At 42.5% G+C, this 10,887-nt stretch overlaps 1 protein-coding gene across 1 annotated transcript in view; it reads right to left on the bottom strand.

Annotated features, from left to right (window-relative positions):
• LOC107295939 (cholinesterase) overlaps positions 1-5,139 on the bottom strand; it is a 7,425-nt gene extending 2,286 nt beyond the window's left edge. Inside the window, exons 1-3 of the mRNA XM_015825272.1 lie at positions 3,622-5,139; positions 2,268-2,407; positions 741-789 (exon numbers count right to left, since the gene is read on the bottom strand). Coding sequence (XP_015680758.1) covers positions 755-789; positions 2,268-2,407; positions 3,622-5,120 — 1,674 coding nt within the window. The 5' untranslated portion in view covers positions 5,121-5,139 and the 3' untranslated portion in view covers positions 741-754. The remainder of the gene's footprint in view (positions 1-740; positions 790-2,267; positions 2,408-3,621) is intronic.
• Between the last annotated feature and the right edge of the window lie 5,748 nt (positions 5,140-10,887).

The following is a 10,887-nucleotide window of genomic DNA, read 5'->3' as shown; positions in this document are numbered from 1 at the left end:
ATGATAAAGTTGGAAGGGACCTTGGAGGTCATCTAGTCCAACCCCCTGCTCAGGCAGGAAACCCTATACCATTTTGGACAAATGGCTGTCCAGTTTCTTCTTAAAAACTTCCAGTGTTGGTGCATTCACCGCTTCTGGAGGCAGGTTGTTCCACTGGTTAATTGTTCTAACTGTCAGGAAGTTTCTCCTTAGTTCTAGGATGCTTCTCTCTTTGGTTAGCTTCCACCCGCTGCTTCTTGTCCTGCCTTCAGGCGCTTTGGAAAATAGCTTTGTGGCAGCCCCTGAGATACTGGAAGGCTGCTATCATGTCCCCCCTCATCCTTCTCTTTGTTAAACTAGACATGCCCATTTCCAGCAACCGCTCCTTATATGTTTTAGCCTCCAGTCCCCTAATCATCTTTCTTGCTCTTTGTTTTAGTCTCATGCTTCCTCTTTCTCAGCACTGTGTAATCTTCGCTGTAAGTTACTATTAATGGCTCATTCCTTTTTTCCCAGTGCCCAAGATCTATATTTGTTTATGCTGTGATTTAGAGATCCTCCAGGTTCCTGTTTCAGAAAGGTCATTGGCTTGGAGAGCTTCCACTCTACACAGTGAAGCTGAACCGCAAAAGTGCTATTTAAAAATTGTTTGGAATGCCGATGTGAAACTACTATTTAGAAAGAAGTCTAGCCCCCTTCTGAAATGATCAAACTTGATCCCAACTGATCCCCATTACTACAACCAAGCATTGGATTCCTACCTCTTCTTTTCTTCCTAGTCTGACGAAACAGAATCACCTTTGGACTTGTCTGCAGAACAAAGAAAAGTGAAATATCAAGGTAAGGTGGACATCTTATCACTAAAGAATCTGAATCTAGAAGTTGTCTATAGAGATTCTCAGTCATCCAGGTCATGGTTGTCCCAGAGGTGCTTTTTAATGAAGAAGAGCTGAAGAAGCTTCTTGGATGAGAAACGAAATGTCTTCAAAGAAAAACAAGAAAATCCAGTTGCCCCACGAAAAAGCACCTTTGGGACATCTAGAAGTTGGATTCTGAAGATTCCATAGATTCCGTGGCATAATATATATTTATTAAATATATATCAAAATATACTATTGTTCATCACATGGTCAACCAGATGTTTAGACTGGATTTGACATTTTTGGTCCACCTATCCAGGCCTTCCCAAAGAGCTGGGACAGGCATATATTGTTTGATGGAGTTAAAGGTATCATTGCAGGATGTAAGCCAGGGGTGTCAAACTGCCGGCCCGTGGGCCAGTTGCATCACGAGGAGACCGCGCCCATCCCAGCACCGGCAATGCAAAAAAAGTCACGATACGTCGTGACACGTCACGTGACGTGGTGAGTTTGACACCTATGATATAAGCCAGGGGTGTCAAACTGCCGGCCCATGGGCCAGTTGCATCACGAGGAGACCACGCCCATCCCAGCACCGGCAATGCAAAAAAAGTCACGATACGTCATGACACGTCACGTGACGTGGTGAGTTTGACATTATAAGCCAGGGGTGTCAAACTGTTGGTCACGCTCACCCCATTGCCGGCAATGGCAAAAAAGCTCCGATACGTTGCGCGACATCACGTGACGTCGCGAGTTTGACATGTCTGATATAAGCTATTCCCAGAAATTGCTTTTTGCAATTGATTGATGGGGATTTGGCCCATGCCAATGGTGGTCAAGTGGTGGTCCAGATGTTTTGGGAGTATTATTATTATTATTATTATTATTATTATTATTATTATTATTATTATTATCATCATCATCATCATCATCATCATCATCATCATCATCATCATCATCATCATCATCATCACTACTCCTACTACTATAGTTATCTGTATATGAGCAACTAAGATATACATAGTGATCTCCTAAAACAGTGGTTCTCAACCTTTTTTTCACCACAGACCCCCTTTAAATATCCTTTGTGGTAATGGACCTCCAAGATTTAACTCAAAATTTAAATCATAACATTTTTTTCAAGTCTTTGTGGACCTCCTGTGAACTACAGGTTGAGAAGCACTGTTCTAAGACATAAGTAGAGACCTAACTCTTGAGACATTACAAAATTGCCCACTACAAAATCAAATATTTTATTTCAGTCTCAGCAAAGGCAGGCAATAAAAACAAGATTTTTAGGGATTGCTGTATGAGTGAGATGGGTGGTCTCTACATTTGATGTATAAATATCAATAATTTTTTTAAAAATATCTTTTTCATCAACCACTACTCCCCTCCAAAGGCTGAACTAATAGTGGAACTTACGTGGCTTTTCAGCCTTTGAAAAATGGCTCTTTAAAAAGTCACAGTGCTCGTTCGCCCTTTTGTGGAATGGCTCAGTATTAAGAAGGAAGAAATTCTGCTCTGCGGCATTGTAGAGCGGCCACTCATCCTCAGCAGGATTCCTATGGAGGAAGAAAAGGATGCTGATGGAAACTAATCAAGGAGAGAACGAACCCAGAAATAAGGATAAATTTCCTGACAGTGAGAACAATTGATCAGAGGAACGGCTTGCCTTCAGAAGCTGTGGATGCTTCATCACTGGAAGTTTCAAAGAAGAGATTGGACAGCCATTTGTCCATAATGGAATAGGGTCTCCTGCTTGAGCAGGACGTTGGACTAGAAGACCTCCAAGGACCCTTCCAACTCTGTTATTCTGATGTAGTTCTTTTCCAAATGGATTGGTCTTGACTTGAGAAACTATAACCAAGGGGAACTCCCAAAGGGGACTTTGAGGGAGGGGTGGGGTTTGGCTTGGTGAAATCTCTTGTGTCTCCTCTTTGCTGATCCAAAGCCAAGCTAGCTCCTCACAGACTCTTGAAATCTGCCAGTCCCAATCCACTCCCCCATTCCTCACACCCTGGGCACCCTCCATTTTGGGTGTTTCCCCTTTACTATTTACTCCCTTGCTAGCTTTTGCTCATTCTTCTAATGATACAGTAATGCTTTGTTTTCTATCTTCCTTTTGCCTTCTTTATTCCAGTTGTAGAAATAACATACCTGGAATATGTGTAATACCACTGAACTCATAAAAGAACGATTACCTATAAGTGACATAATTAAGAATCCTTAAAAATTTCAGGGCTCTTCCCTGTACTGTTAGTTCTTGACTTACAACCATTCATTTAACGTCCATTGAAGATTACAATGGCACTCAAAAGGGTGCTTTACAACTGGTCCTTGCACTTACAACTATTGCAGCATCCCCATGGTCATGTGATCAAAATGTGGGTGCTTGGCAAGTGGCATGTATTTACAATGGCTGCAGCACCCCAGGGTCACGTGGTCACCATTTGGAAGCAAGCAAAGTTATGGATTCACATAACCATATGTTATACTTAACAACTGCAGTGATTTGCTTAATGACTGTGGTAAGAAAGTTCTTAAAATTGGCCATGATTCATTTCACAAGTTGCTTAGCAACATAAATTCTGGTCCCAACTCTGGTTGTAAATCGTGAACTACCTGTATTAACTTAACTTGTAAACATAGAAAAAAGGAATAGCGTGCATTTCTTTATGAGTGCATTACTTACATATAAAGTACATTTGTTAATGGTGGGTGGGGGCTTTCTTTCGATTTAAAATACAAATTTATAGAAATAAAGTGAACCACTTACCCAGTTCTGGCAAACTCTGCCCAGTATTGCATCATCTTACGGCTCAGTCTGGCTTCAGCCTCTGTATACGTTTGATTGACAGGAAGCACGGATTCAGGGGTCCCAAAAACATAAGAAAGCTCAGCACCGTGGGATGCCCCAATCCATTCAGGCCAGACTGACCCTGAAGGGCGATGTGCAAATAAATAGGCATATACAGGACTCCCCGTTTTCCTGATATTTCTTGCAGCTTCAATCAATGGGCATGCAATGATCTGATCTGTATAGAATTGGGACAGAGCAGAGCGGTATTTTGCTGGGCCCTGATTTCCTTCACTGTACTTCAGGGCAATCTTCTGAACAAAGTCTTCAGTTGCATTTGGCACCAACAGTCTTATCCCTTTCAGAAGCTGCTCCTGATTGATGAGATTGTGGGTGATGTTAGAGAAAAGATAAGGGACAAATGTGGCTCCTTCATCAGAGGTTTTTCCTATGAGGACAGGTTTGACCTGAATTTGCCCCTCCTCCATGAGCTTCTCTGGATCACCAAGCAAAAAATCCCCATCTATGGTTGGCCTGAAGGGAAAATTCAGAAGGAGGCCACCTTTGAGGATCATAGACATTTCATGCCGAACAAATTCAGACACATTTTTTGTTTCCAGGCAATGCAGTATGCTGGCATTGCTGTCCTCGGAGCAACCTAGCAAATGAGCAAATTCCAGCGATAACCGTTTGGCTTCCTCAGGAGACCTCCAAGCCCAGAAAGCATTGGCTGTTCCACTCTGGATCACCGCTTGGGCAAAAAGGTCCTGGCTTTTTGACGCAAGAAGATGGAAATTCACAGAAGATCCTCCAGCACTCTCGCCAAAAATGGTCACCCGACAAGGGTCTCCCCCAAAGGCAGCTGCATTCTCTTTTATCCACTTCAGGGCCAGCTGTTGGTCCCATAAGCCCAGGTTCCCTGGAGCAGCTTCTGACAAGTAAAGAAAGCCTAGGGCTCCCAAGCGATAATTGATGGAGACCACAATGACATTCTCAGTGGCAGCTAAGGAGGCCCCATTGTATATGTCCAGAGAAGATGAGCCCATGAAATATCCCCCTCCATGTATCCAGAACAAAACAGGCACTGGTGAAGAAGGTTGTGGGTGTGGCACCCAGATGTTGAGGGAAAGACAATCTTCTGACAGCGGTGTTTTAGGAGTAAATGTCTCTCCTTCAGGGACATCTCGGAAAATAAATTGAGGACAGGAATTGCCAAAGCTGGTGGCCTCCAAAGTTTGAGTCCATGGCTGATGTGGAAGAGGTTTCTGGAAGCGCAACTTCCCCAGGGGAGGCTCAGCATAAGGAATGCCTAGATAGGCTGTCACAGATCCAGGGCCAGCCAGGAACTGCTTGCCCTTAATAGGGCCACTGCTGGTTATGACCACTGTGTCCCCATTAGAAGCAGAACTGGAGGCTAATGGAAAGAGGAGGAGGAGGAGGAGGCAGCACCGGAGAGAAGGGCATAGCTGACAAAGCATTGCAACAGTAGGAAGAGTGGATGGACCTGGAAAAGGTTACAACCAATATGAGATTATTCCTCTTACTGTATAAGCCCACCTTATGCTAATTCATCATTGATTTATATGTGATAAATGTGATAAATAAATAAGTCCACCCATCTCGCAAAAAGTGACTCTAGCTGGCACACAACCATCAATAAAAATAAATTAAACGATTTTCACAGAGGAGAAAGTCATTGAAAAACTGAGCTTTCTACCACTGTAGTCCTTTCACACCTGAATGTTAACCATGATTTGTCTGAGATTCCCTTTTCCTGCCACAGTTGCTCAACCAACTCAAAGGTTAATCAACTTTGGGTCTTTCCCCTCTTAAACGTGCCCATTTTACAGAGAATCTTTGATTTATAACCCACAATTAAGCCCAACATTTCCACTACTAAGCAAGATCATTGTTGAATGAGTTTTGCTCTATTTTACGACCTTTCTTTGTTAACTTAGTAACACAGTTGTTCAGTGAATCTGGCTTCCACATTTGCTTGTCAGAAGGTGGTCACCTAACCCCGGGACACTGCAACCGTCATGCATATGAGGCAATTGCCAAGCATACAAATTTTGATCACGTGACCATGGGGATGCTGCAATGGCCGTAAGTATGAAACATGGTTGTAAATTAGTTTTATCCCTGCAGTTGTAACTTTGAATGGTCACTTAAAAATGGATATAAATTGAGGACTACCTGTACTACACTCTTTCCTATAACTATATACAGTTGTGAAAATTGGACAATTAAAAAGAAGGGAGACAGAAGAAAATGTGATTCTTACAAATTGTGGGATTGGAGACCACTAATGCTCATATCTTGGAGAGCAAAAATAACAACCAAGGAGATTTTAGACCATGTCAAACGGAAACCTAGGATTACGAAGGTAAGCCTGACATCTTTTGGTTATATTGTGGAATAAAATTCCTTAGAAAAACCAGTTATGATCAGAATGGTTGGAAGCACTTATAAAAGAGAGCAGCACAGAATATCAACAAACATGATACTGTTTAAAACCTAGAAACATTAAACAAAGTCGTAAAGCATCAGAAAAAAAGTCTATAAAGCAAAGTCTATAAAGCAATGTTTTTCAGTCTTAGCAACTTTAAGATGTGTGGACTTCAATTTCCAGAATTCTGCGCGTTGAGGTCCACACCAGTTAAAGTCGCCAAGTTTGAGAAACAGTGTTATAAAAAGTCAGGTACAACTGAAAAGATAAAGAGCAGAATTTCATCTCTGAACCCAGCAACTCAGGATTTCTAATCACCATGGGATTTACTAAATAAAGCTGATCTGTATTTTCTTTCACACAAAGGCCAAAACAGCTACATTCCCCGAACCTGAGGGGTCCCCAACCCTTGGGCTACAGTCCACTACCGGGCCTTGAACCTTTCAGAACTGGGCCGCAGAAGTGTCAGGCAAGTGCGTGTACATGCGTGTGCATACCCACTCACACAAGCAGCATGCATGCCTGCCACACGTATGGATCCATCCCCTCTCCCCCCTCCCCGCTGATCAACAAAGCCAAAATGTTGGGGAACTCTGCCCTAACCGTAATATTTTCCCATCCACACATGCTTTCCTTGGCAGGTGCTCTATGCTGGCTAATGTAAGCATCTCTGTGTGTGATGACCCAGGGCACAGCACAGAGGCAATGCAGTCAGTTGGTAACTCAAACTGTTCTTTTATTGCTCCCAATTTTCCCCAAATGCTCCCAAGTTTGCTGGCAAGCCTCCAACAAAAGATCATACACACATCCCTTCAGCCAACTCTGATTGAAAGTAGGTTCAAATACAGGCTGATTAGCATAAGAAAGTAGTCAAGGCCATAGAAATAACAAGGAAGAAAACATAAACTTAACCAGTCGTTTGAATCTGAACTTGCCTGAGCAGTTTCCAAAAGAGAGAATCCAAAATACAGTCCGATAGTCAAGGTTTCCAAGTTTCCGAATAGAAGGCACAGAACAAGAGCAACAACACACAACACTCCAAAGAATGCCCCGCCCCACAGCGTCTCCTTAAATCTCAATCCCTAGGTATGTGTTGTGGAATGGGGCGGGACGCTCTCCTCCTGAGTAATTGAGCCTGCCTGCATTGTTCCCTCCTTCTCTCCACTCTCCTTGCTCTAGGATCAGGTGGGGGTGGGCTTTGCTCATCGCCTGAACTCTTGTCTCCCTTGTTCCAATCCTGAAGGTCCCTGGCCTGCCTCAGCCTGCTCTTCCCCACAGTCCTCTGAAGCCACAGACACCTCTCCCTCTGCCTCCATAGGGTCCTGTTCCAGCTCCATTTCCTCCTCTGATTCAGGCTCAGACGGAGGCATGACACTGTGGTTTTTCTGAAGAAGACCTAACTTTATTTGTCCCCAAGGATTCTCTGATTCCAAAACTGAACAAATTGTCAACTGTACAGTCGCAATATTAGAGCAAAACAAAGTAGAAATGATACTTTGCATAATGTATCCATTACATTCAGTACAATTGCACAAGTGTTCTAAGAAATGCAATTCTATCAATATCTACCTAGAAAAATCTCCCGCTGATTTTTAACGGGCCTTATTGCTAGATAAAGACGGCAGAAATTTGCAAGCACATGTCTGAACCTAGGAGAAATGGCACCCCAGTTGGGGCTTTCCGTTCACTGCCTTTTCCCCCCCACTCTCCTTCTCTATGTCTCAAACTCTAGCAGGCATTTCCTATTATGGCTGAAGAAACTGTTGTCTCTTTACATACGTTTAGCCTGGAATAGCATAAACTAGCCTAAATAGCCTAAATTAACTAGCCAGAAAACAAGAAATTCTAGTCCCTTTTCTAAAAATCATCTTCTAATTCTCTGAAAAAAATGTTTTTTAAAAAAAGTCTGCAGACTTTACTCACTTGTCAGATTCAACGGGACTACTGGTTATTCGAAAGAAGAAAGTTTCAGAGATGACCAGGCTGTATCCTGCTCACAAAAAATGATCATGAAAAGAGCAACTTTATACAGTATATTGCACGAAGGTGCATTGAGCAACTGGATTCTGCCCGTAAAGGGGGAGGAAGCTGCAAATATTGGCAAAAGGCTCCAAGATCAAAGAGATGGAAAAGCAGGGAACTTCCTTCAAATGGGGTGAGAGAGAGCAAAGGACAGTCACCATCTCTGGTGTGCAACCTGAGCCATCACAACATCTGTCCAGATTTCAGAGCAACTAAAGAACCCGAAAGCAAATAACACACCATTGAGCAAATCCACCCAGCATTCTCACCTGAGATACTACAAGTGATCTGGCACAATTTATTCTACTTTAAAGGAGAAGTCCTGTAGCTAAGGGTTGAAATGAGGAGTCCTTGGTGCTCTCTGACTTTGGTTGTTTTCTTGCAGAAAAATGGCCAATTTGTCAGAGTGCTAGTCACAGGACATTATGAAAACTCTTTAATTTCACAAATGATGGACAGACCTAACTGAAGTAGAAATCCTTGATACTTACTGAGAAGACAAGACCACGAAGGGTTGGAGAAACAGGTTTATTTGCGCAAAGGTTCAGAGCATTCGCATGACAAATTCTGAATCCCGGGCTACTCCCAGGGCGTCACTTTTATACAGCTTTTCACACATACATCATCCAAGGGGTGACTCTTATCTACCTTTAATACAGCAAAAAGGGAGAAGTTTATATCTAGCATTCACACAAGGAAAAAGGAGAAGTTCATACAATTGGGCTTCTTACCACATTGCTCGACACGGATATTATCTTACACCATCTATGACTTTCGGTTGGCACTTCTTGTAATATGTTTCTTAACAGAGTTGCACACAGGTCATCACACTCAGCCAGTTCCTATATTTATCTAAAGCTTGCAACACATAACTTCTATTAATGAAAAATATTTTTCTAAGGTATTTTTCCATCTGTCTCATAACCATGATTTCAACTGGGAAACATATAAGGAATGGTTGCTGGAATTGGGTATGTCTAGTTTAACAAAGAGAAGGACGAAGGGGGATATGATTGCCGTGTTCAAATATCTCAGGGGCTGCCACAAAGAAGAGAGACTCAGGCTATTCTCGAAAGCGCCTGAAGTCAGAACAAGAAGCAATGGATAGAAACTGATCAAGGAGAGAAGCAACCTAGAACTGAGGAGAAATTTCCTGACAGTCAGAACAATTAACCAGTGGAACAATCTGCCTCCAGAAGCTGTGAAGGCTCCAACACTGGAGGTTTTTAAGAAGAGACTGGACAGCCATTTGTCCAAAATGGTATAGGGTTTCCTGCCTGAGCAGGGGGTTGGACTAGATGACCTCCAAGGTCCCTTCCAACTTAATAATAATAATAATAATAATAACAATAACAACAACAACAACAACAATGATAAAGTTGGAAGGTACCTTGGAGGTCATCTAGTCCAACCCCCTGCTCAGGCAGGAAACCCTATACCAATTTGAACAAATGGCTGTCCAGTTTCTTCTTAAAAACTTCCAGTGTTGGTGCATTCACCACTTCTGGAGGCAGATTGTTCCACTGGTTAATTGTTCTAACTGTCAGGAAGTTTCTCCTTAGTTCTAGGTTGCTTCTCTCTTTGATTAGCTTCCACCCGTTGCTCCTTGTCCTGCCTTCGGGCGCTTTGGAAAATATTATTATTATTATTATTATTATTATTATTACTGTGACCATCGTAGACCAAGCCAGGTCCAAAATTTCTAGAGAATTCCTGGAAGCCTGGCACTGTGACAAATCGGCCATCGATAGATACATAAAGAACTTCTACCTCCTGTGCAACAGAGACAATCCTGTGGGGGAGGGCTATTCAGTTTTAATTTGGCATCTCTTTCAAAACCAGTGGTCTCTCTGTCCAGAATGTGGACTTTGCTGTCTTTAAAAGAGTGACCTTTGTCTTTCAGGTGCAGGTGGATTGCTGAATCCTGTCCTGATAAGTTTCTTCTCCTGTGTTGTGCCATGAACTTGTGAAATGATTCTTGTGCAGGTTTGTAACAGAGGGGGAGGGATATCTCCTTCTTTACAATACAGTCCTTTCAGCAATCCCAAGAAGGTTCCACACCCATTTGCACTCTAATTCTGGTGACTCTGAGGATATAGATAAACCCCCAAGTGGCCTCAATGACGCTCAAGAGTATGAACAACCAGATCACTGCATAGAATATAAATCCTTCCATTCCCCACCAGTTAGTTAGAACTGAAGAAGTTTCTTGCATGAGAAAAGAAACATTTTCATAGAAAAAAACCATGAAAGTCCAGTTTCCTTTTGGAAAAAGCACCTTTGGGACAACCATGATGTGGATGACTGAGAATCTCCATAGACATTTAACAAAGAAGAATGAAGACAAAAAGGCCCAGCTCTGAGGGGACTCGCAAATTGTGGTTGCAAGCCAGCTTCATCTGGATTTCTGAGTTCAGGAAACAAAAGGAATGGAAGATTCTCCAGGAGATTTGGTGAAATAGCAGTGAAAGTGAAAAGGAACATGTAAGACTAGAAACTTGAATTGGGCTGGTCCCTTTGAGATTTGTAAAGAAGCATTTGTTAGCATCAAGAAAGGTGTTGAGGGGTAGCCACGGGCAATTATGACACACCCTTGTTGCTTTGCAGCCTTAGGACACATCCTTGTTGCTTTGCAGTCATAGGAAACATGGAGAAAGACTTGAGAAATCAAATTCTGTGAAATTTCACAGCACAAATGTCCTTATTTCCTTCCCATTAATTTTATCTTATTCCCCAAATGAATGATTGCATGATAACATTACAGGTGGTCCTCA

The sequence above is a fragment of the Protobothrops mucrosquamatus genome, unplaced genomic scaffold (genome assembly GCF_001527695.2).
Source record: "Protobothrops mucrosquamatus isolate PMUCROS unplaced genomic scaffold, P.Mucros_1.0 scaffold2580, whole genome shotgun sequence".
NCBI lineage: Eukaryota > Metazoa > Chordata > Lepidosauria > Squamata > Viperidae > Protobothrops > Protobothrops mucrosquamatus.
This window is presented reverse-complemented; position numbering and strand designations above follow the sequence as displayed.